General features: G+C 39.7%; 1 protein-coding gene across 1 annotated transcript; it reads left to right on the top strand.

Annotated features, from left to right (window-relative positions):
* On the top strand, positions 1-27,873 carry ZBTB10 (zinc finger and BTB domain containing 10). The gene is made up of 5 exons (XM_082046422.1): positions 1-1,211; positions 8,252-9,149; positions 20,366-20,539; positions 22,633-22,808; positions 25,400-27,873. The coding sequence occupies exons 1-5, from the start codon at positions 285-287 to the stop codon at positions 25,703-25,705; spliced, it is 2,481 nt and encodes an 826-aa protein (XP_081902548.1). The 5' UTR covers positions 1-284; the 3' UTR covers positions 25,706-27,873.
* Positions 27,874-27,943: the final 70 nt, after the last annotated feature.

The following is a 27,943-nucleotide window of genomic DNA, read 5'->3' as shown; positions in this document are numbered from 1 at the left end:
GGTGCATTGTGGGAGCAGTCCGTTGTTCATTTGCCATTCGACCTGATCCGGGGCCTGTCGGGACGGAAGCGCCGCCGAGCCGGATCCATTGTGGGGAGCCCGCGGCGCTGATCTAGGCCGGAGCCGAGGCGGGGGGAGCGGCCGGACTTGGTTTCTCGCGGCCGCCACCCCCGCCCTTCCCGCACGGCAGCCGGCGCCTCCTTCCTCGTTCCCGGGGGCAGAGCCCTCGGCCGGGCGGGGAGCGGCGGGCCAGGGGGGCGAGGCGGGCGGGGGGCGCGCGCGCCATGTTCGCGGAGATGAACCGGCGGACGCTGGCGTTCCGGGGCGGCGGCCTGGTCACCGCCACCGCCGCGGCGGCCGGCGGCGCGGCCGAGGCCTGGGAGCGGCAGGACCCCGAGCCGCTGAACGGGCGCGGGGCGGACGAGGAAGTGGAGCTGGAGGGGCTGGAGGCCGAGGAGCTGGAGGCCGCCGCCGACGACAAGGAGCTGCTGCTGCCTCAGGACGCCGTGTCGCCCCCCGCCGCGGGCCCCATGTTCGCCGAGAGAAACCGCCGGACACTGGCCTTTCGGGGCGGCGGGGGGCTGCTTGCCGCCCCCTCCGCCGCTAACAATGGCTGTGAGGCCTCGGCCTGGCCGCGGAAGCACTTCAATGGGCGGGGGGCGGACGAGGAGATGGAGCTGGAGGGCGCGGAGGGCCTGGAGCCGGAGGGCCTGCTGGAGGGGAAGGAGCTGGTCCAGGACGGGGGCTCCCTGAGCGACAGCAGCGACGAGGAGGACGGCGAAGGGGGCAGCCTGGGCGACGGCAGCGGCGCCGAGGGCGGCAGCTGCAGCAGCAGCAGGCGGTCGGGGGGCGACGGAGGGGACGAGGCGGAGGGCAGCAGCGTGGGCGCGGGGGAGGGGGAGAGCATCAAGCATTTCCCGCTAGCCCGGCCTAAGTCGCTGCTGCAGAAGCTGCACATCTCCTTCCAGGGCTCCTGGCTCAAGGAGTTCCCATGGCTCTACTACTGCCAGGAGACCGGCCTCATGTCGTGCGCCTGGTGCACCGCCGCGGCGGCCGCCGCCGCCCCGCCCGAGCTCATCATAGCCGGCGGGGCCCTGCCCGGCGGGCACGACGAGCTCTGCAAGGGCACCCGCAACTACAAGCGGGCCCTGCTGCTGCGGCACCACCTCTCCGCCGAGCATCGCCTGAACGAGCCCGCCAGCGCCGAGCAGGTAGGGGATGCGGGGCGGCGGTGGGTGGGGGAGCGGCCGGCCCCTTCTCTTGTATAGTTACTTTATTTGCCCGCGTGTGTTAATTTTAAAAGGCTTCCCGTGTTGTGGTTGCCCGGCGGGCTGGGCACGCAGAGCTGCCCTCGCCTGCCGTGTCTGCAGAGAGTGCGGTTTCCCATGCGGGCCGGCTCTCCCGCTGGGTCCGGGCAGCTCAACGCTGTCCGACCCGCTGTCGTGGGGCCCGGGAGCTTTTGCACCAATGGTTGCGTGTGGCTGTACCTGGTGAACGTGGCCTCGCCGTTCGGACGTGACGGGTGCCGTTTTCATTAGTTTATTTGGTTATCTCGTGAAGATAAAGCGGCGGTGTGGGAAAAAGTTGCGTATGCGTGCCAGTGTTGCTGCACTGATTTAAAAGCACTCGTTACAACTTCCTCCTGCGGTACCGGGGAAGGGAGGGTAGTGTCCGGCTAACGACTTCGTGTGAACTGGTGCTTGCCACCGTGAAATTAGAATTACTCTGCTGTTGTTAACGGTATGGTCCCTGTGCAGTAATCGGATAACTCTCTAGTCGAAACCTTCTCAGTTGAATCTTTTTTTTTTCCCGATTGTGTTGCTTTAGATTGAGCTACTGAGCAAGAAGTCTGGAATTGCTTGGTGTATGTTTGAGATAAACATGTGGTTTCCTGAAAGCCATGTTAATATGCCAGCTCTCCTCTAATGCTTTAGGAGTAGTGAGACTCTTCATATTCTCTGCTTGAAGTTATTGTGTTTCTTGGCTGCTCTTATGAACAAGACAGTGCTAACTCTAGAACATATGTGGATGAAAAGCTCTTCAGGAACGCTCACGTTGAATCACCAGCCTTCTGCAGCCTTTCCCCGTAAGGATGTCTGTGCTGCGAAACTTCACTTGGATTGCCTGGCTGGTGATTAGCTTGTTTCCGCTGGCAAGTCTATGTGCTTCAGGTTAGGCTAGTGCTTGAACTGTTGGGCTGAAATCGAGCTGATCACTATTCAGAGCTCAATTAAAACACCCACCTTGGTTGTATAGATATATCTGGAGTCCAAATTGTAGTGCAATACTGAAATTTGGCTTATTGGTTGAATGCTTTAGCAGCTCAGGGTACCTTGGACAAGAGCTGCTATTCTGATGTTACGGTATAAGGATGACACGTAAAATGTTAGGGTAACGTAGGTTTTTCTTGGAGCTAGTTGAAAAAGGAATGCAAGTTTTATGGGAAACTACTGCAGTATCACAAGGAAAACCTTATGCTGCGTAAATATCAGTTATCCTTATGCTGCGTAAATATCAGTTATCTAAAATATTTTGTTTGGATTTATAAATGCAATGTCCGCCTTCAAGATGACTAATACTATCTTTTCAGTAAGTGTTTTTCTAAGGCAACTACTGTTACAGACACCTTATGGCCGTAGGTCATCTTATCAGTTTCCTCCCATCTGGGGTTTGCTATGCACTCTGCAGTATCTTAGCCCAACTTGCCTTAAATAACTTGGTTTTGATTTTGAAGCTTTTATTTTTAATTTCTTTTATCTTTGACTATGTTCTTTTTGTTTAATGTTATTGCAGTATATTCCTTAACATCTCGTTGCCTAGTTTCTAACTTTGAGTTGTGAATGATTACTCTGTGAAGATATGTCCTGTCACTGTGTAACCTCCAGTGTCAGTAGATGTTGCTAATTTGTGCCCCACTTGGAAGTTTCTCTCTTTCCCATTAAGCCATGTGTAAATAAAATGTATTCCAAGCAGTTTTTCCTACTAAACTTACTAGTTTTTTCTTTCTGTTGTCTTATTCCCAGTCTCACCTTACTGTCATAAGACTATTTAATACTATGAGGGTGGAAGAGGGGACAGAGTATTTGCTTTCATGTCAGAGTAGCCTAAAAGTTAATATAAGTGTTGATTTGAAGATTAACCTTTCATTGTCATGGGAATTTTTATAGAAGTGAGTTTCTGATTTTATACCATTGGTAGTTCAAGAAAAAACGTTTGTAGTAGTTGTAATAATAAATGAAACAGTAGGATAGATGAGATGTGTCTGGCTCTTTCGTACTGTACTAGAGATACAGAAGCTTACTTTGTCCAGACTTTAAGGTAGCTGTACAGAGATTGGCATTTTCAAGTGGAAAACAGTGCTGGATAGATCTTTTGTGCAATTACATTTCAGTTTAAAATTTCTCATGAGGGAAGGAATTGCAGTTTTTCAAGAGTTAGTGTAGTTTTGTGTGTGGTGCACTTTATCACAAATCTGATTAAGAATCTTTGTTTTCTTTCTGCTTTTGTTTAATTTCCATATCCTTTCACACTTTTAATAACACTTGAATTTCTCTTGATACATATGTTTAAATGAGTACCGAAACAAGAGCCCTGTTTTTTTTCTGAGTGCCATAGTACCAGATACTTGGAACAAAAGCAGGTAATTTGTAGCCTGACCATATTTCCAACATACATAATGAGGCAGCAAAGCTGTTTAGATTTAATGAAACTTGAGAGAGATCTTTCAGCCTTTGTCTTAGAGACAACACACGTGTATCCTTGACTTGACAAGCTTCAACTGCAGGGCATGTTTAGCAGCTGTTAATAAACATATGGCACAGTGCCACTGTTCAAGTGCGAAAAGGAAACTGTAGGCGTTAAGACAGTAAAGCAGTGTAAGTTTCTATAGGTCTGTTGGCTATTACACTCATGAAGAAATGAGTGATGATTTCAGTTTATTTTTGGGATACATTTAATTAGGAATGCCAAAATACATTGCAAGTGGTTGCAGCTGCTGTTAATGCAAGGGTGCTGAGCTGTCAGTTGGTGCTTCTTTCTAAGACAAAAATCTTGACTCCTTTTCTTTCTCTTCTAGTTTTTGAAATAATCTGTCTCCATATTAAAACTCAAGGAAATACATAATTAGCCTGCAACTACCTTATATATTTTATTTTTTTTTAAATAAACAGGCTATTGTGTTGCCAAAATCTTAAGAAATAAACACTTACTGGGAAATCACTGCAAAATATTTTAATTCTGTGATGAATTTAGATCCATGAGATGCAGATTTATTGGCTGCTGGGGGTTCCTTCCCTCAAAGCTGCTGCTTAATACATTTTCTCTCTGGACATAATTTGAAGCTGAACTTTGGAATTACTGCCAGAAAAGCTTTCTTCAGCCTAACAGGCATGTTGGTTTAAAGCAGAAGCTCTCCAAAAGGACGAAGGCCTTTGATGTGTTATTTTTTCCATGTGAACTGTAATTGTTTGCTTTGTGTGAGTGGTGATGAATAGAAGTTGTGCTTCAGATGTAAGAGTTACATTATAGTGTTCTAAGTTAATTTCTTGAATTACTTTTAGAAGAGCAAAAGAGTTGAGGAAGTCAAGCCTTCAGAGTAAGGACTATCATTTACTGTATTTTTCTATAGCGTTTTTACCAGACCTTGAACTACTTGATTAGATATTATGCACTTAATGAAACAGTTTTAAATTTCTGACTTTTCTGTGAGTGATTCTATGGCATGTAAAATAGCAGCAGAGCATCATATGTGCAGCTGGTAGGACCATCTTTTGAGATAATTTTCTTCTGTAGCTGCATGTGCTTAAGAAGTTCCTGATAGCTCACTTTTGTTAGAGGATCCATTTTCCAGGGTAAGAATTAATTTGGGGGCGTACGGAAACTGCTGTAGAGTATGGTGTGGTAAGGGGAAGGGATTACAAAAATGTGGCATAACTACTTTTCATATATGTACAGCTGAGATGGAATCCATGGTTAGATTGGTTTGGGTTTGGTTTTGTTTGTTTTGTTTTTTCTTCTTCCTCCCCCTGACTGTTCTAGCTCCCAGGAGACAGAGTATGCTGATGGCACAGAAGGAAAAAGAAAACCAAGTTTCTAGTAGCAGTTTTTGGTCATCTGTTTCTGTTCCTATTAGCTTTTAGGCAAGTTTAATTAGTGCATTATACATATGAAACAGTAATTTATTTTGGGGAGTGTTCAGATGAGTCTAATTGAAACTGAGCACAATATTGGTTTCCTTGAGTAGTCTCTGTTGTATCACTTTTTAATCTCACCTACAGAGAGAAGCTTTTCAGCCATACAGTGCTGTAGATTCCACAAGTAAAACTGAAACGGTCCTGATTTTTATTCTAGATTTCTTATCAGGTTTTACTAAAGGAGAAGTTGGTTTGCTCTTGTAACTTAAGTAACGGGGATATTTGGTCTGTATTCTGAAAATGTAATTGACATCTAATAAAATATCATTACTTTGTGGTTCTCATCAGTAAAACAGTACTCTTATGATGATGTGCCACGAGCATAACTTAACAGAAGCTAAAACTTTTTAAAATTTTTTCTGTAAGGATTTTTTGCACCCTACCTCCTATGGAACTCTGAACTTTTTCAGTACAAAGGGGAGATGTTTAAAACTCTTCAAGGTGTATTTTTTTTTTTCTCATGGCAAATGTTAATTCTACTTGACACACTTGGTTTACATAGGCTTGATAACTGTTCAGATGCCAAGGCTTTTGTTTCATTTGAGGTGTGGCATTAGCGTTAGCTACTTCCATAGCAGCAGTTGTTTCCAATATTACAGTTTTAAAAATCTTTCTGTACCCATTCTCTTTTCCCCCAACACATGACCCTATAGCTTAGACATTTCTTGCATAGTGTTTCATATTTTCACTCAGTCTTCTGGTCTTTTCACAATGGAGACTTTGGTCTTGTGTTTCTGTAGCATGTTTGTGATCCGCACCTCACTTTTACCATGTTTTCTTCGAAAAAAAATATTGTAAATCTTGATTATTTTTATCAGCTTTATTGAATGCATCCACATGCTCAGTTAAAATGTACTCTATCTCCATTCTTTAATCAGACATTTGTAAAAAGAAAATTATCACTGCAGATTACTTTTGAATTTTATGTGGTGTTTAACGTGTTCTGAGAGAGCTAAACTGTCAGCTATCATAGCACCTACCTAACAGTGACTGTGTGAGATGTGACTGATGACTGACTTTGTCTGGAGCTACAACACTTTAGGGTATGATAATTCTCATCTTTATCTCATCCAAAGTCAGTGTAATTGGTGTTTTGAAACTGTGCAGTGCCTTGTTGCTGGAGTGATGGAAAACTAGTCCAGATCCGAAATCCGCTGAGAATTTAAAGAATGGTAGACTTAGTTGTAACTGATTGCACTTTCTTTTTCAGAGTTCTGATCTGAGGGAGTACTTGGGTATGCCAGAGAGCACACAGGAAAAATTAAGCTGAGGTTGGACAAAGATCTGTTGCTTGTTTTCATATAAAAGCCCAAATGCTTTTATTTCTGCCTCTTCTTTTCACTGAAGTGTTCTTCTGAGAAGGGTAGAAATTTAGAAGCAACTTGAATGTGACAACAAACTGAAATTTCTCTACAGGAGATGCCAAAGTGGTGCAGTTTCTATTTTGGTTATGCTGGGCATTATTTGCTACTTAGGGGTGTAGATACCGTTTTAGAGGATGTAGTTGCAGCCTTAGTTGTCATCCCAGTAATCCACGCTGGGATTTATAACTCGAGGTGAATACTGATTTAATGTACTAATTCCTGTGTGGTAGAAAGTGATTGTTTTTCATATAGCTGGTTTCTGTCATAGTCCCAAATTAAGAGTAGTACTTTTCTGCAACATACACTTTAGCCCAGTATAGGTCACGTGCTCGTGACAGCATTAATGTTACCTTGTTAATGCTGATTTAGACCTGTAATGTTGAGGCAGTTGAGCTTCAGTGATACCTCTAGCCCCCCAGTCTGTGAATGGTTTGAGAAAATAAGAGAAAATAGTGACATACATAATTTGCAAAATCTCATCTCTTATCCTAAACCATATCAGAGCCAGACAGTTTTGAACTGTCCTTATTTGCTAGGGAAGAAGAGTGTCTTAGAGATCCAGTGTAAAACAGACTCTATCTGTCATCGCTGCTCTTGATGGCAGCACATATCAGTCAATATGGTCTCAAATATGCCAGTCTGTGGTGTTTTCTGCTTTGTTCTAGATGCTGCTTTGTAGCAGCTCTGAATCATCGTTGTCTGAACATCGCTTATAAATTTTCTAAATGCTCTAAAATCCAGTTCAGATCTCTTGTTACTTATCAGCCTCTCACTGTCTGATCTAATCTTCACTAACAACTAGTTTCTTGATGTTGGATTGTCTGATACTATTTTTAGCAAAATTTTCAAGCCATGTTTCAGATCACATCTTAAGAAGATTGTAGGAAGACGCTTAAGTACATATTGTCTGTATAATAAGTATGTACCAGTTAAAGGTGCTGCTGCTAGAAAGTTTCAATGAAGCTTGTTTCAAGAAAGTCCTGGTTAAATAACATAATGGAAGCTTAAGTTTTGGTCACCTGCAGTATTCTGTCTGCCTGTCATGCAGTACAGCTATTAATTCTAAGGCTGCCACAGTTAGAAAATAAAGAATAAATGCCTAATTTGTAGAACTGTATAAGAAAAATATCTGCTATTTGAAGTACTTCAGTAATATGTTTTCTAAAGAAAACACTAAGACTTAGATTGGGAGATAAAAACCTAAGCTTCATGTATTCATTTCTCAGCACAAGAAAATGTTGAATCAGTTGTCAGGGTTCTATATACCCATTGAAGTGGAGGTTTCTAGGGAGAAACAAGGGTTTGGATATGTGAGAACCATCTAGTTAAATCTTTGGAAAGAGAGACTCCTGAATCTTTAATATATGGGGGTTAAGAACAACAAGTGCTTCACACGCAACTAAATATTTTTTTTTTTACAATTGGCTGAAATTTCCTTTGCCCTTGAGGCAATTCTGCTAGTTCTGGTGTTCCGAGTTTGGAGGTGGGAGGGTGCAGAATGAGATTGTGATTCTTAGTTTTCAGAAATACTTTTCAAAATTAGTTATTCCAGCCTGCCTTTATGACCAAGAACATGAATAAAAGAAGTTTAACGTTATCTTCTTAAGTTTATTTTCATGTCTCTGTTATAGTCTTGGAGGACTAAGGAGTGCATTCACTAAGAGCTAATTATGGTTGTGTTTTTTTTAATTGCAGGAGTCAGAGTTACCATCAGAACTGAATAATGAAGGATACTGTGATTTTAACAGCAGGCCAAATGAGAACTCTTACTGCTATCAGCTCCTGCAAGAGCTCAACGAGCAGAGGAAGAAAGGCATTCTTTGTGATGTTAATATTGTGGTGAGCGGGAGGGTCTTCAGAGCTCACAAGAACATCCTGGTTGCAGGCAGCCGCTTCTTTAAGACTCTGTATTGCTTTACAAACAAAGAAAACCGTAACCAAACCACTGTTACCTATTTAGACGTTGTTGCTGTTCAAGGCTTTTCTGTCATCTTGGACTTCTTATATTCTGGTAACCTTGTGCTTACGAGCCAAAATGCCATTGAAGTGATGTCAGTGGCCAGCTACCTTCAGATGACGGAAGTTGTCCAGTCCTGCCGCAACTTCATTAAAGATGCCTTAAACATAAGTATAAAATCGGAAGCTCCAGAGACCGTTGTAGTGGATTACAACAGAAGATCTGTTAGTAGGGATGGTTTGTCTCCAAGGGATCAGAAAGTTGCCAGTTTCTGGGCAACGCGAAACCTTACCAACTTGGCAAGTAGCATAAAAACTGAGAACGATGGTTACTCTATCGATGAGGGCCAAATGGAAAGCTACCAAATGAATGACTGCAGTTGGGTCCAGGACAGCTCACCTGAAATGGCTGAAAATGAATCTCAAGGTGAGGGAAAAGTTTTCGTATGGAATGACATGGGTGGACAGGGACAATCAGTTCAAGATCCTGGAAAAGCAAGAAGGAAAAACCAAACTGCAAAGAGATTTATTTATAATATACCACCTAATACTGAGGAGAACTCAGAAGATTGCTCGGTGTTGCAACCGTCAGTCCCATACCCAGAAGAAGATTTGTCATTTATTAAAGAAGAAGCAGGTAAGTATTGCTTAATGTCAGCCGTGTCATTTGAAAACTAAACTATTGAATAAAGTATGCGAGAGTGTAATTTTTATAAACAGATGGTGGATAGGATGTTTTAGTGAAGTCAGCACACCAATCAGGTCACCAAATCAGTAATCTGGTTTTCCACCTTGGCTGGAGAAAGGAATGACAGTGCTGTGCCATGTGGTATGTAACATGCTCTTTGCATTTAGCACTTGAGTTGGGGATCCTCACCAGCTGGTAGCAACTAAAACTACTATATTTACATTTAATCTGTAGCTACTATTAGGCACAAAATCAAGGAGTGATAACTGGTGGTTAATGATGTTAGCTAGTTGTAGAGAGTGAAAGGGCCTTTATTATTCCCTTCCCTACACTAGCAGAAGATTTTTGTGGCAGTCTCCCTCACTTGTGTCTCCAGAAGCAGAAGTCAACTTTCTGCTGGTGTTTATTGTAGGGGTATGTGGGAAGCTACAAAATGGAGTAATCCTGGCTGGTATAATAGAAACTCATGAAGCATATTTGTTATACAGATGGGTAAGAGATGGCACAATGACATAGGGTAGAGGGAGTATCTTCTTGTTGAACTATTCTTTAAGCAAATCTTGAGAATGACTGAATTAATAGGATTTTTTTCCTGAAGGACCTATGGTTAATGTAAATGCTAGAATAAGATTAAATATCTGTTTGCTAAACAAATATGGTCCCACAAAGAATTATAAGCACTGTTCACAATGTAATTGGGATTTGGGGAAATACAATTAACTTCACTTTTTTGGTTATACTATATGAATAGTTTGAAGTATATATTTGAAATGCTGCCACTTACCTTTATCTGTTTTGGATGAATTAGGAGTTTTGAGAACTCACCCCAATTTAAGAGTCCAGTTAAAGGTGGATTTGAGACATAGCTGGAACGAAGTTCTTTAGATGTATCTGTTTCTAAAGCATTTAAAAATGTATGCCACCTTCAAACATTAAGGGACTGTGGATATTCTCCGCTTCCCGGGTTAAAGAGGTAGAATTAAGAGAGAAGTTTAAAAAAAAAAAAAATAGTCATTTCCACCTGTGGGTATAGACTATTTCCAGATAGTTTTGTATTCCAGTGACAGAAGAGAGATCTGAGAGCAACCTGAGTTCTGGGAGAGTCTGGGAACCTGTGTTTACTCTGGCGGCAGGAAGGATGCCTTAGGTTCCTTCCCACCCCCAGACGTGTTTACAAACACGGCTGACAAACCCCGGAGAGCAGCAGTCCGGCAGGGGGCGCTGTGCGGGCAGGTTCCGTGTCCCCGTGGGTTCCAGGGCCCCGTGGGACAACAGCAGCAGCTCTGGAGAAGCGGCCGTGATGTGGAGCTGACATTCCTTCTGTAGATGCCTCAGGGGGTGTGCTTATCTCTAGTCTTCATCTCTGAACTCCAGCTTTGCAGTTCAGCTTGGGAGTGTGCTCTTGTGGATTTCCTCATCATCTCTTACTGTCTAAGCTTTCTTAGACTGCACAGGGTTTCTTCTGGCTGAAATGAAAGTAGAAGCTGTGTTTCCGAAACATGCCTGTTCCTTGCCAACTGCTAAGAGGCCATTGGCCCACAGCACAGGGTTAGATGTAGTCTTTCAGCACCTTGAGATATGTACAATGGGGATGTTGAGTCCTCAGCAGCTACACAACAAATCTGTGTTGGGATACACTGCTTGCTAATATGTACTCAGTTGCAGCAGCATGAAAAAGGGCAGCAGAGGGTCTAGAGCAGGAGCTGTATATAATTGTACAAAAATCAAATTTCTGACACAATTTAGTATGTGATTTCTATTTCTGATTTATGTGGTGCAGATATTCAACCTCTTTTACTGTTGGAAGTATGAACAGAGAATATGTCTACTAAATTATGTCCCCAGCAACAGAAATGAATACTTGTTTATGTTCTGTAGAATTTGAATATCTGCTGTGGAGCTTTCTTGAAGAAATAATGGAGGATGTGAGCAGTGTAGTAATGATTAAACAAGTTTAGTCCTTGTTCATTTTATTTGGACAGAAGCACCAAGGTTTCCAGTAACTTGTTGTGCTAAAGAATTAAATTACAAAATACGTTCATGCAACATCTTGATGAAAAAAGCTATATTAGAGTCTAGGAGCACACTGAATTTGTGCTCTGATGTCTGTCTGAAACCACTGAAAATTCTGTGATGGGGGGGTTGGTGGTATTTTATTGAACTATAAAATAATGTCATCTAATTATCTCTTTGGTGCTTTCAGAGCACAACATAAGTAATCCCAAGTAAATAATTACATTTTCTGTCAGTGGTAGAACTATTTTGGAAGCCATGTCTATTAAGACCTTTACTTTCATGAAGTTTTTTACGTGCATTCACACTGTTTGAAACAAGGGCAGGTATTTGAAGCAGGGCTTGGTATAGCTTACTTCCACCCATAGCTTGTGCTTCAGCATTTGGTGTTTTTTTTTTTCTTTACTGCTGGTTAGCTTTTGCTTTGCTCTGTAGGTAAATTCCACTCTTAAACATTGTTCTTTCATTTTTTCCCTCTGTGCCCAAAGAAAGGTGGAAGGGGAAGGAATGGAGAATTGGAAGAATGACAAGAATGAATTGTAGAGTAACCTGCAGGTTATATGGTAACTACTTAGTTGTGGATTAAATTTCTTGAGGAGATGAAGAACTATAAAAAATAATAGGCACTGAGAGTTAAAAATGCCTAAGGAAATGTCTTCTGGAATAGATGTGAGAAAATGCTGTGAGAAGAAAAAGGAAGAAGAGTAAATTCTTACGACAAAAGCTAAGGAGTGGGATGTCTCTTTGGTTGCTAGAAGAGAATGAGCTACTACTATTACACTTTGTCATGTGCTGATGGTGATAACCAACACCGGCTGTGGTCATGAGATGTCCAGTTACATGCAAAGTGAGTTGCTGTGTGCTTGATTATGGTTTTGGGTTGTCTGGTGTTTTCGTGAGGAGAAAGAAATACCATAGATATGATGGAAGAGGAACCTACTTAAGAACACTTCTCTCACTACAAAAATATACCCTGAAAGCCAGTACCTTGAATTCTATAGTAAATGGACTTTCCACTTGGGTATTGCTAGGTAAGTGTTCTGGTTTTGCTGGGATCAGTTTGAGTATTAGATAATCAACAATAAAAGCTTTCTGAACCATCTGCTACCCCCTTGTCCCAGTAAAGCAAACATGTCAAACTGCTCTTTGCTGGATGTGAGTTTTCCTACAGGTATTCTGACTAAAGCTTTCAAGCTTTCTGCAGTTGTGGTTATATTAACTAAAGTATCTGTGTTTCTTCACACTCAATGTTACCATGTCTCTTACTATTTTTCTTTCTAGTTGATAATTTTCTAAAAAATGTCTTTACTGTTTACAGCCGTGGTGCATGTGACAATTAACCATTTACCATAGTGAAAATAACAGTGCAGTCAATTAGCATCTTAGTCAGTTTCTGGTTCATAAAAGCTCAGTGATTCTAATTCATTATATTCCTAATGTTTGTTCATAGGGTTTTTTTTTTTTGTAAAATTTATCGCTGCTTGAATTTGTTTTTCATTTGGGGTTGGCTTTTGTAGTACAAGTGTTCTATCCTCAGGCTTCAGAACACAAGTGTGAAGTATTGTTTATGCTTTCCAGAGCTGACCGTGTTGATTCTTAGAGAGACTCGTATGTAATATCCTGATAGCTTTATGAAGCTACCACTGGATTATTTGTTACCATTATTTTCCGGCTAGATATTGCTCTGTCATGTATTGTGTTGGTTGTGAGGGAGAGGATAACAAGGCCAGGATGAAACCAGCCCTTTTGTGGAACAAGACAGTTTCTGGATGATTTTGTAGGGGTTCTTAAGGAATTTAATGCAGCTTGCCGAAGAAGCAGTTACTTTTTGGAAGGATACAAGCAGCAGCTAAACCTGCTTTAGAAAATGTAGTGCTGGCCCACAGTTTTCCTCATGATGTATGGGAGCAGCATAAAACAACTTGATCAAGACTTTAACAATAAAGACAGGTAACTTTGAAGAAATCAAGATTGATGGACTTGTCTGGGCATGTATATATTTCTTGTAGGGGTGACCCTTCACTTGACTGAGTTACAGAAGAAAAAATAAAAACTAGTATAAGAAGATTAAGCTGTTTTTTTTCCTACTCTTCCATGGTAGTATGAGTCTCAGATCTTTCTCGGATCTCCAGCTGACACCCTGGTTGAAAGATTTAAATTGCTTAGTGGACCTTTAACTGCTTTATTTGCCCCAGTCTTTATGAAACCTGGTATTGAAGAACCCACAGGTTTTTAGCAGTCATATAACGAGAGTATAACATCTAGGGGTTGACCTCCTTCCTATTTGTTAAATTTACCTCTCCTCAGGATGATTCTGTAGACAAAGTAGATCCTCTCATTCTTGTGGTGTGGTCAGCCACTGACCTTGCAACTTTAAGGTGTTCTGCATATTACTGTTGTGTTGTAGTGGTGTTTGTTTCTTGTTGTTGTTGGGGGTTTGTTTGTTGGGGTTTTTTGTAACAGAAAGAGAAAAAAGCACGCAAGGTGGGTTGATTGGGGAGGAAGGTTATGTGGTATCTACAGACTTTTTCTGCCTGAAAGATTTTTTTTTTTTTTTTCTCAGTCTGATGGAAGTGCAGGCAATACATTAACTTTTAAAAATTATTGATCCAAAGTGCCAATTTGATTTTTCTGCTGCCTCATTTATGAAATAGTGATGATGATGGCTGCAGCTCCCTAAATAAAGAATATCAGGGGCTGTGTTTCTTCTTGATTCATATGGTGAGCATAACTCTGGCTACAAAAGTTAGCTGTGCTATTTCTTCAGCTGGTTTCCCTCCTGCTTCTCAAAGATATAGCTCAGTAAATCAAATCTAATTAATTTTATCATATGCTGAGCAGTGAAAGTGTTTTTACTCCAAATGTTTTAGATCCTTTTGGTTTGTAGCTGATTTTCAGAGTAGTGTGGAGCTTTTCTAAACTATCATGATTAGAATACAACTTACTTTAAAAAGATTTTTTTCCCAGATAGTAATTACCCTAGAAAGTGAAGTCTTGTTTTTATCCACAGCCCCTTCATCTCCTACATGCTTGTCTTCACATGCCTACCCATTCCCATGTGATATTTATGAACTTTAAAGACGACTAAAGGACTTTTTAAAAAATATCCTTTATGCTTTAGCTGACATATGGTATAGAAAAACAATGTTCTTATTTAACCTGTAGGTTTTCTGTGTTGGTGAGCCTGTTTGATTTAGTTACACCACTGTAACTCCCTGTGAGAGCACTCTTATGCTAGGGTGACTTTGTCACGTAAGAGTTTATGGAAGTATAAATTGATCAATTGCTGTTCAATTATTCTGGGCTTCTAGGTTCTCTGTCCTTGCAGAGTTGTTTTGCTCACTGCCCAACCATTTACTCTATGTGCACATTCTGCAATTCTTGTGTATGGAGCTCTGAGTTGTTGGCTGGGGTGGAGAGAGGCATACAGCATTTCTTACTTGTGCCATTTTTTGCCAGGTATCAGTAAATATATGCAACCAGAAATACATTTATAGTGTAGAAAGTTTATACTAAATGTAGAATACTACAGCATAGCAAGCTGATAGCCTACATTTACCCTGAAGGTCATGTTAGTACTTGCAGTACACGTGTTGGTAGGACTACAGCTTTAGCAGGCAATTCCACTTTCACCACACCAGCCTTCACTGGTGCAGCTTTATTAGTTATTAGCTTCATCCCGTCATACTGGGAACAATGGAGAGGGGAGTTACAAGATCAGAGTTGCCATTTTTACTGTAAAAATGTAGCCACAATTGCAGAACTTGGGTATTCCCAGGGCTCAGAGGCCATTGAGGGAACATTTTAAAAAATATGATCTTTAAGGCTGGAAAAAAAAAACACCTTTGTTAAGCAGCAGTTGTTTTTCATGGTCAGTCTACGGAAAGTATGAGATGTGTCAGAGTTCCAGTATTTTACACATTTGCTTGATTGTGACTTGAGCTGACCCCCTTTCTTTAGGGTGCAATGTTGCATGTTACTTGGTAAGGAGGGTGTGACACCACCCTGTTAAGCTTAGTTTGTCATGTACTCACAGATCTTACTATTCAGAGCTCCCAAGGGAAGTGTCTGGGGCTTTGTGGGGGTTTTTGTTTGGTTGGTTTTGGTGGGTTGTTTGGTTGGTTGGTTTTGGTGGGGTATTTTTTGTTGTTGGTTGGTTGGGTTGGTGTTTTTGATTTTTGTTGGAAGGTTTGCATTTTTTATTTTTTTGTTTTGGTATTTTTACAGATTTGTGTCTGTCTTGTACCTTACTTTTCTTCAAAGCCCAGGGTAAAGATAAACTCCCTTGTTATTCCTGGACAAAGTTGGTCTTGGGCAAAGTAAGTCTTGAATGAATAATAGTGAGATGCCAATTTAGCACAAGAGTTTTGGTCAATTATGTTATTGCTTCTTTGACCATGAGGGCAGTTGTGTTGGAACAGATTGCTTAGAGGTTTTATAGAATCTACTGTCCTGTAGATATTTAAAACTTGGCAAGGTGCAAAGCAACATACAGTCCAGCTTTGAAGTCAGCCTGGCTATGAACTGGAGGTTGGAGTAGGTGACCTTCAGAGGTTCCTTCAGACCTAAGTCTTTGTTTGAGTGTGATAGTCCCCGGGAACGGTAACTCCCCCACAAATAAATGATCTGGGTGAGGAAAGCTCTTACTGTCTTGTGTTTCACTGATGTAATGGGGAGGGAGCAGCAAAACAGCTTTCTTATGTGAATGGCACACCTTTCTCAGGGAGGGGTTTCTCAGGGAATATATGATAAACATTGAAAATGCATGTGGATTATATATTTGGCATCAATTGGTAGTCATCTGGCAGAGTTAGTTGGTGATAAATCTGTCTCTGTAGTCAAGGCAATAAGCCATTTTTTCATGAATGAGAAATAGTAAAAATTATGAGCAATTGGGAGCAGTACATAGAGTATGATTGCATTGGCAAAATGTTTTGTCTGGGCCTTCTGTTGCAAGAGGCAGTTGAGAAGTAATATGCTTTGACCCCTTTCAGAAAGCAAGGTTAAAGATGTGAGTAATTCTCTTGGAACAAATGGACTACAATATATTTTCTTGCCTCCACCTTCCCAGTATGTCAGTCTTGGCAGTGCTGTCTTTTCTGTCATGTTACCTAACGTAGACAACAAATCCAGCTCTCCAAACAGCAATCCAGATTGGATCAGTAGGTTACCACTGCTCTCTTTACAATCCTTGAAACGTGTGGCCTAATTGCTTATCCTGTCTACTTTCTGTCATTTTTAATTGATCTGAATGAGCAGTCAGTGTTAGAAAACTTGGTGGAAAAATAGTATTCCCTTTTTTCTCCTCTTTTGGCACTGTTTGTAGTTGTGATATGTATAAAGAAAACAAAAGTTCATTACAGACAACTGTATCTAATGTGAAATTTTGTATCTTCTCCCTCAGTGCACCCTACATCCATATCCCTTTCTACAATGACCTGTTCAATGGCTGCTATTGTTGATCTTCTCGTTAATTTTGATCATCCCCCCACATGAGATCCCCCATCTCATTTTCTTCCCAAAAAATCAGCATATTTCTGGTTACAGAAAAAGACCAAAACTTGTCAAACTGAAGATGTTTCTGCTGAGATGTCTTCTCTCTTTCTGGTGATACTCCCCTACTTTTTGTCTTTCAAAACTGAAAATCAGTGTGTCTGACTTCTGCTAATCCTTTTTCCTGAAATCAAACACAGTAAAACATAAAATCCTTCCATAAAGTTTTTGTTAGTGTGTAGAAGCCTACACAAACACTTCATTGTGTATTGGACTTTCTGTATCTCACCTCAGTTTGACATATTGAGAATTCTAGAGCTCATAGTTAATTGGCATATTTGTATCCTGTTTTGTTATTTTGTGGAGTTTCTGTTTTTTTAAGATCAGGTTACTGATAGAAACCTCCTCTCCAGGGTAAAAGAATGGGTATGTATTGGAGGCTAACTGACATTTGAATTATTAACTTACACCTCTTTTAAGAATCGACTAAATTGTAAATAGTTATCCTTAGATCAGAGGAAAGTTGTGGTCAGGTGGGCTGGTCTGGAGGTACAGAACATTATTGATTCTAATTAGCCTCTTTTTTTTTTTTTTTTTTAAAGATCTTTCTCGCTGCTGTCTGTATTTCCCCCCTTTTTACCACTAGTCTACCAGTACAACTGCAGATGTAATTGCTTTCAGTCTCCTATTGAAATCATCTGGGTTTAAATTGACAGGTTAGCAGGTGACTGTATCTGTGGTTTTGCAAGCAGGTTTCAGGGGGCAGTAGCCTGCATGGGAGGAGGAATGGGAGAAGATGTTAGGAGCCATGGGGGTCCATAACATCTTATACTTGGCTCAGCTACAGTCAGAAGATTATCTGACTGTAGGCTGTATGTACACCTGGAGAAACCAGTGGAGGCTACGTATTGCACTTCCAGTTCCCAGTCTATGTGTATGTAGTTCATGTCCTCCCTATATGGATGAGCCATTAGACATTAAATGGCTTTTTTTTGTTGTTTTGTTTTTAATGCATTAGATGTGTGCTTAATCTAGAAAGGAGATTTTCTAGGTCAACTAATTATTCGAAGAATAAGCATTAGGTTTAATTATGATCTACTTAGTCCTGTACTGCGAAGAGACTGAAGTGTCTGTAGCAACCTCTTATCTCTTGTGGTATCTGTGCCGATGTTCTTTCATGTTATAGCAGGCCTTCTCTTCAAATTGGAAGCTATTATCTAGATTAGACTACAGCTCCTAAGTCTATTTGACTGTGTGCAGAGTCTTACGCTAAGATCTAGACCTGTGCAGGGATCTGAGCTCCTGTCTTCCTTCAAACTTCGGTACCAGCTGTGAGCATAAATGTTCCTAATGAAATTTAATTGGTGTTCTCTTAAATTGAGAAGAACTGCCAAGGTGACAGTGTTACAAATGTGCTCAGCTTGGTCAGTCTTTGATGCACGCTTATTTTGAAGGAAGCTGTGCAATATTGCCTATAGACAGCATATACATTACATTTGTGAGCAGTCAAGGTTTGGTCTGTTGAGCTTAGATATTCCTCCCATAAGAGGGAGAAAAAGTGATTAAAATACTTCAATCACTCGTCTTCCACTGGCTGACTAGAGACAGGACAGTTCTGTTAGAGGGGAAAGACCTATAAAGAAAAGGTCTAATATTTAAAAAATATTATAAAAGTTGTTTTAAATTTTCTCTGCTAGATCTTGATGCCTGCTTTAATTTGGAGGCTTTTGGGCTTGAGGTCAAGTCATCTTTGCTCTTACCCAGACCTGTACAAGACTGTTTCCTCACTAATCCTTTCCTGTGTATTACAAAAGGAAGTTTTACTGCTCACCTCAAAGGAATGTATAGTTGGCATGTCTATGGGGTATCTGTGTTATATTCCTTGAGCTGTGGTGAGATGTCATTGCTGGAGTCCTAGCTTCAAATAGTGTGAAGAGTTCTTGCCTATTTTGGACATAACAGCTATTAGAGTCACTAATTTAAAAAATTTTGAAATATTTTCCTCACTTCTCTGTTTTCTTTAAAAAACAAAGATTTATTCCCTTACCCTCACCCTTGTTTCTTTTCCGTACCAAAATAGCTAGGTGGATGAGCCAAAATACTGGGAATTCTCTTCCTTTGTCCACTCAAGCTCTGCTTTTTAAAAGCTCCCATGGAATACCTAGTGTGGCAGTCATCATCCAGCTTTGCTTATCATTTGCCACTGTGTAACAGATAGGGTAGACCTGTAAGCTTCCTATTTGTGAAATGATTTCCTTTTGAACTGTTGTCTTATGTTGCAGATGAAACCACTGCTGCCAACTCTAATACTGCCTGAGCCCTAAATGAAACTACTGTATATGTCTAATCTGTATTCTTTTTCCAGTGAAACTGTAAATTGCAAGTGTTTGAGTATGCGACTTACCACTAGCTGTGTGAAATTCTAGTTTACACTAAGAGAATTTCCTTTCCTGGAAAAATACTTAGAACAAGCAGTATAGAGACAAAAAATCTTTGGACTATTCAAATATACAGTCTCAGGCTTGAAAGCAAAAATGTATCTATTTGCTATGAAGCCCTGCTTAAGGGTTGTCGCAACAGTGACATTGTGAATTCAGTGTGAGGACCCAAGCACCATCCAGACAAACAAAAGCAAATTGCCCGTTTCCACTGCAAGCTTGTTTATTTAAGAACTGTGTGCCTGCGAGGAAAGTAATGGATTTATGAGTTCATGTTTTCCAACAAACTCCCATCTTGGGGATTGGGGGGGAAGATTAATTTGCACTTGTGCCAGAAGAATCTTTGACCCACAAATATGATTTTGTTAAATGCCTAGTGCAGCTTTCTTGTGTACTATTTATAGTTCTCTGTGCTGTGTAATAGTGATTACATATTCACTTATGCAGTTCCTACTTATTACAAAAGTTTAGAATTAAACAAGTGAAGATCTTCTTTATAAGGCACTGTTCAATTCTGAATTATTTTGTTCTTTTAAAGAGGGGGGAGAAAAGCTACAAAGACCATGCAAACTGCATTAAGAGATTGTCTAAAGACCAAATGTAAACACACTAACTAGTCTTTTGAAATGGTATATTCCAAGTAATTGTGGTCTTTTGAATTGATGTAGTCATAGAGTAATGGAGATGATTATTCAAAAAGGGATTTTAGACTTAGCTGTAGGATATTTTATATAAATAAAGGTATTTAAAGCACTTTAAATACCATGGAGACATTTTAAGGCAATAAAGAAAAACACACCTCCAGTAGAAAATGTTTACTTTTGTACCAACTGGACTGCCTGTGGTAGACCAGATGAAGTCATTGCACAAAGCAGTTGCAAAGAGAGTCAGTGAAAAACTATTCAGCCCAGTCATGATGATAGTGAGGGAATAAATGTTCGTACTGTAAAAGTTCTTGTAGTATGGAAAAGGCTTTGAAGTTTTCTCAGGATGGAGAGAAGTGGTGCTGTGGAGAGCAGTTCAAAAGGTGTAATTTCATTGAAATTAGGAATGCAGTTATTTCTTAACTTCAGTATAGAACATTACGTGAAAAAAAAAAATTATAATTACTATTTTAAGGTTTGAAACTTTTTTGTCACAGTTTAAAAAGGATGTGTATTTTGCTAAACAGCATGACTGATTAGAACCTGGGAAGCTAACATTCGGTTGTGTCTGTAATAGGTACTTCAAGTGACTTCAAGTATGGACTGATGCCAGGTACTTCAAGTGACTTCAAGTACGGACTGCTGCCGGGCACTTCAAGTGACTTCAAGTACGGACTGCTACCGGGTACTTCGAGTGACTTCAAGTACGGACTGCTGCCAGAATCTTGGCCAAAAGAAGCTTGGGAAAATGGCAAGTATATCTGATGGAGAGGAGGAGGTTTTTTGCCTCTGATAGGGATTCTTTATCTTCTGTGTCACTGCTGGCAATATTTGATTAATTTGTTTAGAGATTTAGATGATTAAGTGTTTACATAATCTTCTTCTATATTATTTGCCTTTCCGCATAATGTAAATAGGAGCACTTCCTTGGAGGGATAGAAAGGAATTCAAATGTATGGAAAAGTAAAAACAGAACATGATTTATATCAGCTCTTGAGTATGAAGGTAACTGAGGTCTTCTATGATCTGAAAGCTTTCCCCCAGTTAGTAAGCTAACTGCAGATATCTGGGTATTGAAATTGAACATTTAGATGAAGATATAAAGTTAAATAGAATTTAAAAGTAGATCTCGGAGCATACTTCTTGCTATTAAAAATCAAAAACTCTTTGCAGTAAAGGCTTTGAATTCAGTGCGGCCATAACTAAAGCCCTCTTCAGTCAAACCTGTGTTATGTAACCTACCTTTTAACAGCTTATGTGCTTTGCTTAATAGTACAAGCAAGCAATTACCTATAAATATTTTTCTGTCTGAAAACATACCAAAAAACTCACCACATCTGAAATAATTACTGCTAGATCCTTAAAATACATAAGGTCTTCAGTAAAAAGAGGATCTTAAGGACTGGGTGATAGTAATGCCTACCTCTTTTCTGTAATACTTTGAGCTACTACTGGGATGTGGTTTCTGGTTTACTTTAAATATTTTGGTTTATACAGTGGAAGAAATTGGGTCATCAGAAGGTGAAATTCACTAGCAGGCAAGGGATTAGAACTCCAGTCTTGGGAGATCTGCCTGTTCTTAAACCATTAAATTTCCATATATCTTACTGCTCTGACATCTGCCTGTCATACCCATGTTGATGTGTATAAGACTGCAATTTAAAACCTTTTTTGAATTTACTTTTCTTCATGTAAACTGTTATGTGACATGTTAACATGCAGCTTACGTGAGTGCTCCAATATACCATGTTATGATGCATTTTGAAGCTGGGAAGAAGCCTATTAGATGTAGGCATGCAGGCCCATGCCCATAACACACAATGACTTTTGCCTTCTTCCTGCCAGCAAGAACATGAGAAACTCTTACTCCTATGATTGTGTAGCCTTAGCCTGTGCTTTTGAATGCTTCTAGATGGTTATGATCATGTTCATAAATTATCTCATCTGTAGTAACTTGAGTCAGTACCCTGTTCTCAAAATAATCTTTGTGTTCCTTTGTGGCCTTCATAGCTGTCACATCATCCTGTGCTTTCCTGTTTCACACAGTAACAGGCAGTTGTAGTAAACCTGGTTTTGCACTTATCCTTTGAGCAAGTTATGTTATCCTTGGTCCAAGCATATGTAAATAGGTCTCTTCCATGATAAGGAAGAATTGGATATTGCTACTTCCAGAAGTATTTTCTGCTTGCCATTTTTTTTGTTTGTTTGTTTGTTTGTTGTTTTTTTTTTACAGTTAGACCAAAATAGATTTTGGATAGAGAATAGCAAAGATCTGAACCAATAACTTCACTTTTTAGCTATTTCAGAATTATGCTACCACTTACTGTCCTACTTCTTTTGTTGGTATTTGTTCTTGCTTAGTTATACTTTCTTTTTTATTTATTTGTAGAGTCAGGTCTTGACAGGCAGCTCCTGTACACGGTTCTAAATAGAATGTTGGGAGAGAGGGTGGTAACTGTCTAAATACTGCAGAGCTAGAGGGTTTCTAATGCAGAATAAAGTGTTTTCTGGTATAGGTGACCTCTAGAAAATCAAATATTGCTAACTTGTAGCTAGCTTACTCTGTTTAATGAAATAAGAGTTCTTTTCAAAGAATTGATCTGTACTTTTGTAGTAAAAAAATCATTGGTTACAAGTAGGTATTTTTCTAGCAAGATTATACATACAGAACCTATGAGTATTTGTGGTTTCTGCAGGCAGGCATTGTCCTGATTTGGCTGATTAAAAGTCATGTGGGTGCTTTATTGTTTTGGCACCTGCTTATTGTTGTGCACCATGCAGAATATATTGAAAGAGGACTTTTTTGTTTCATCATTTTTCTCCTGATGGCTCTTTTTCTTTTAGGTGATTCCTCTGCTTTAATCATGAACAAGTTGAAGTGTCCACACTGTAATTATGTAGCCAAATACAGAAGAACACTAAAGAGACACTTGCTCATTCACACAGGCGTGAGATCTTTCAGTTGTGACATCTGTGGGAAGCTATTCACTCGAAGAGAGCATGTAAAGAGACATTCCTTGGTGAGTAACCTCAAGTGTGTATATGTATGCGCGTGTATGAGTGGGGTTTTATGGATTTTTCAGATGCTTTGGTAGTTGGGAGAGACACTGTTCTTTGATTTGCTATCATGTCAATTTGTTTATCTTAATCTAAAATGGATGAAGATAAACATCTCTTTGTGATAACTATACCTCTCATATTCTTAATGGAAAATGCAGTATCAGTTAACACAGTTAGTGGAATTCCAATAGTGATAATTTCAAGATGATTTTGAAAGTGACATGATAAAGAGATCCGGTATATGTAAGTATTCTGTGGATAATGAAAGGGAGTTTTGGTTGTAGAGTAGCACAGCTTGTTCTGTTAATATAAGGCCACATCACTGTTTGCCCTGAGGACACTTGTTAATCAGCAATTGCACACTATCTCGGGGAAGTTCTGAAATACTTCTTTCACAATTAGACAAAGCTATAGTATATAGTATCTGCTTTAAGACTTAGGAAAGAGTGAACAATATCTGAGATGCAGAAAGTAAATGTCCTTCTGACTTGCATTCTACCAGTACCATCGTCAGCAGTTGAGCTTACCCTGTCTTGTGCATGTTGCATAACTCAGGAATTGACCTGAGTACTGTTTATCTGAGGATCCAGAGAAAATATTATCTCTTTGGGTATTTTGCAGCTATTTTGTGTCTAGTCTGTAAGGAAATTAAGACTTCATTGTAGTATTTACTGTATAAAATCCAAGGTGTGTTTTAGGGGAGTAACAAAAGCAAGATTGTATTGGTGGTGCAAAGGTAATAACATTTTTCCATGCTGTGATTGTAAAAAACTCGTTTTGTGACATGTTTTGCAATTACTCAGAATAGGTTAGTATGTAAAATGGGGTAAATTGCACTTGTCCATTTTGGTAGCTTTCCTCAGTCCTTTTGGAATCAATGAACCACTTTCCTCCCTTATGAAGGTGTTCCATAAGCCTCCATAGCTTCCTCGCAGTTGGCTTTTTGTTCATCAGTGAGCAGAAAAAGTGCTTGTGAGCTTCCACGTGTTATCAATGCAGATGCAGAAAGAGGTATAAGTCTTCCTAACTTTCTTTTCTAGCTTGTGCTATCAGGAAATGTACTTTCTGTTAGCCAGTAGTAGTATTAAAAGTAAATAATAATCTGAGTCATATCAGGATATAATTGTAGAAGATATTTACAAGACCACTGTAGTAATTTTAAGTATTGCTTCAACTGCTCTGCAAGTAGGAAAGACATATGTTAATAGCTCCTACATAAATCTTAGAACCAGCCTCTTTCTTATATTCCACTGGACTTATCTCATCGTAGATACACCCTGTTCCTGCTGCCATCCTTCCTCCTCCCACACCACCTGGTGAAGGCTTAGATGCCCGAAGGGACAGGAGTACCTGTGACGTTACTGAGTCTGGGGCAGAGGAGGCCAGGTCATTATCACCCTGGTGGTAGTGGTGATACCGTGTAACACGTCCCAGCAGCTACTCTGCTGGTTCCTTTGTGGCTCACCAGAGAAGAGAGCAGCAGTGGGCCGTAGTCAGTCTACCAGGAAGAACAGAGTGGGACTCTGTTTTCTGGCCTGCAGTATCTGACTGGGTCTTGTAGCCAAAGATCTCTTTTTTTTTTTTTTTTTTTTTCTTTTTTTCCTTCCCTCCAGGAAAGGAGATGCAGTCAGAATGGGTGAAAATAGCTTCAAACATTCTGCTTTGTGTGAAAAGTTATCAAAACAAGTCTAGAGGCTGGTTAAAAAACATGTAGTATCAACTCTACAGATTATACAGAGAGACTAAAGTAACTATTTGTTTCTTGACCTTGGGATATTTTTTCCTCAGCTGGCTGGTAATTTGTTTTATTTAAAATGGCAACTTTTTCGATGTGACCTCAAATGAGACAGTTACACACACAGTTGTATCTGGTGTCCCTACAGCAGATTACAAGAAACAAGTCTTCAACTTAATTTTTTCCAAGATGATAACTATTATCTATAGCTGCTGAATTCAGCAACCTTGTACAAGTAACATTTTCTCAAACATATGGTTAGTCAATAGCAGACTTGTAATTTTACACATGAGCTCACTCTACATATAAGATGAAAAATTCCCCAAAGGGGCATGGAAAGATGATGTTGGGTGTGGTTGTGTTGGGAGGGAGGTGTGGAAGGAGGATCTTGCTCTTTGAATCCACATAGAATTTAATAGCTCTTGCTTAATGTTTCTAGGCCTTAACATTGTAAAGGCGATTTTTCTAAATGAGTGTTGTGTGGAAAATAAGTGTTTGTACTGTTCTCACTGCCTTTCAGAGTCTTGTTCTGTACAGCGAGTAGTCAAACAGTGAACACTCCCCTGCTTAGGGAATAGGCAGCTACTGGGCTGCTGCTGGGCAGTGAGCAGCAAGTCTGGTTGTGGGCAACAGCTCACGTCATCAAAATGGATCTCTAGGAGTACTTCTTTCTCTGAACAGCGCTGGGGTATCTTTCAGAAGAGTTCAAAAAATGAATTTTTGTACTAGTAATTATTATATTAATAGTTTTCTAGTTCTATGTGAAAATACAACCTGATATACATATTTTCAGCTGTTAATATTTTTCTTCTGTAGGTGCACAAAAAGGATAAAAAGTATAAATGTATGGTGTGTAAGAAGATTTTCATGCTAGCAGCCAGCGTTGGAATAAGACATGGATCACGACGTTACGGAGTTTGTGTAGACTGTGCAGATAAATCTCAACCCGGAGGGCAAGAGGGAGCAGACCAGGTGCAGGACACAGATTTCCCTAGGGATGAAGAGTACGAGGAAAATGAAGTGGGAGAAGGTGATGAGGAGCTTGGAGATGATGTAGAAGAACAGAATGACCAGTCTCGATGGGATGAACCTGGGGAAGTTTGTATGCCTTTAGATGACTGACGGAACATATGACTTCATGGTGCCGCCAGTGGACACTATATGGATTGACTATTTAGATTTTTGGACTGAAGGCTTGCGAAATATGGTACAGGCTGGATGGTAGTTATGTTGCTGTGAAAAATGTAGGGTCAAAGCCTTATAGCAAAAAAGGATTATTAATTTTTTTATTATATTTACACAGGACTGTACAGCATACAACCATTTGGTTGAATTATACAGAGTCCTCACATCTACAGTCAGTTATCAAAAGAAAAATGTATTTTTTATTATTTATAGGATATAGCTACTTGGGTCCTATTCAGACATAGTAGTAACTGTACTTATGTTACACATTCATGTGTCTGTAAACATGAATGAAGAAAATTGCAACTTTGTATGGAAATACAAAGACAGCTTTCCTAAATCCACTTGTACTTTGTCAGTGAACCAGTGAAGCTAATTTGGGCTAGTGGCTCCTGTTTCCACAAGCATGTCTTTACCATACAAACCTTACCTCTCCTGTACTCTGATAGGTGAAAGCCAATCATTTAAATATGCATCACAGATAATGCCGACACCTTATTGAAATTTGGTTTTAAAATTATTTGCTCTATGCCGGCAGGCGGTATAGGTGATAAGCACTGGAGAAGTTAATAATGGCATTAATTTAGTGTCTGTTTCTTCACAGTTTTGAATTTTCAAGAAGGTTGTTATTGATTCATCAGTTCCAAAATGTTCTTGCAGAAGAAATGACCAATAATGGAAATAATAGACTGATCAGAGCATGGGTAACTCTTCTGCCACTTAGTCAAAAGAGAGAGTCATGCTAAAAGTATCTGATGTAATGATGTTTCCTCCCTCCTCTAAGCCCCACCTTGTCTCAAACTTTTTTACTTCCCTGGTTTATACCTCAGTCCCACAGAATAAAAATACCAGGAATGGAGAAAGTGTCATATTAAACAACTTTTTGGTTGATAATTTCTTACTTGTCTGGTTTTTGCCTAGATTATGTGGTATGAGTTGGACGCTAGGCTATTGTGCCCATTGTTCGTCATTAAAATGAACACAAACTATTTTTTATTCTTTTGTACTTAATGGGTTGTTGCTAGTGTTTAATATAAACCAATTACACTTAAATTGACTTAATTTGCTGGATTTTTTTTAAGAAAAATGAAAAGTCCAAAGTGAAATAATGCTCTTGAGTTGTCTGCTTTTCAGGATGATTTGCTCCCTACACTCTTTATTTCAAATATTCTAGGAGGCATTGAAACTTGAATTTTTGTAGCCATGTGGATATTTTTCTCTAAGCTTGTAATATTGTACCAATGATTTCAGGCCTCTTTCATAAGGAGGGGAGGGCATTACACCTTCATCTTAAGCTCCTCTGTTTTGTCTGGTCTACAGCAAATGAATTCAGGCAATCATTGGAACAATACATATGATGTACTATTAAATCACGATGAGTAAATACGGAGAGCATTTATCATGACACATAGCTAGGCCAGTGTGACAGTACTGTATAAAAACCAGTTGAGGGTCACCATATTTTTCAGCTTTGTTTAATTTTAAAACGAATATATTTTTTCCTATTTTATATCAGGTAACTAAATTATGCTAGTTGTGTGGATAACTTTGAACTATGCTTTGACGGACAGAATCTTAATGGTGCTCCATCTGATCAAAGTTGGTATGTATTTAAAGAGACAAGCTTTACTGTTTTCCTTTACATCAGTAGAACAGTAACACAATGTTAAGGAACTGTTTTTGCTGATTGAAGCTGAGATGAGTTTGAACTACAGTTATATGGGAATTAAAATGCTTTTTTTTTTTTTTTTAATCATCCACTTGTTTCATTGGTAGTTTCCACATCATTGTAAACCTGACAGACGATTAGGCTTTTTGGGGAGGGTGGGGAGGGCGGGGTGCCTTTTTTTACACTGAAGAATACATCTTATTCTCATTGTTCTAGACTGAAATGAGTAATGTGTAATTCTGGTGGGGTCCAAAGTAGAAATTAGTTGGGAAAAGATGATATGAATGAAGAAGTATTTTAAACGTTAAAGTAATGTTCTGCTTTGTGAATATGTAAGTATAGCATACAGATTTTTCCATCCCATTTATCCCCTTTAAAACCATAGTTTACAATTGGTAGATCTGTCTATATATATAAATACATATATATATATATCTGAAATTCACCTAAATTAGAATACTGCTCACTTAATGCTTAGAAACTGGACCTGGCTCTACATTCTTAAT

This window comes from Streptopelia decaocto (genome assembly GCF_964273445.1).
Source record: "Streptopelia decaocto genome assembly, chromosome: 2".
Taxonomy (NCBI): Eukaryota; Metazoa; Chordata; class Aves; order Columbiformes; family Columbidae; genus Streptopelia; species Streptopelia decaocto.
The sequence above is the reverse complement of the archived record's forward strand: the minus strand, read 5'-3'. Positions and strand labels throughout refer to the sequence as shown.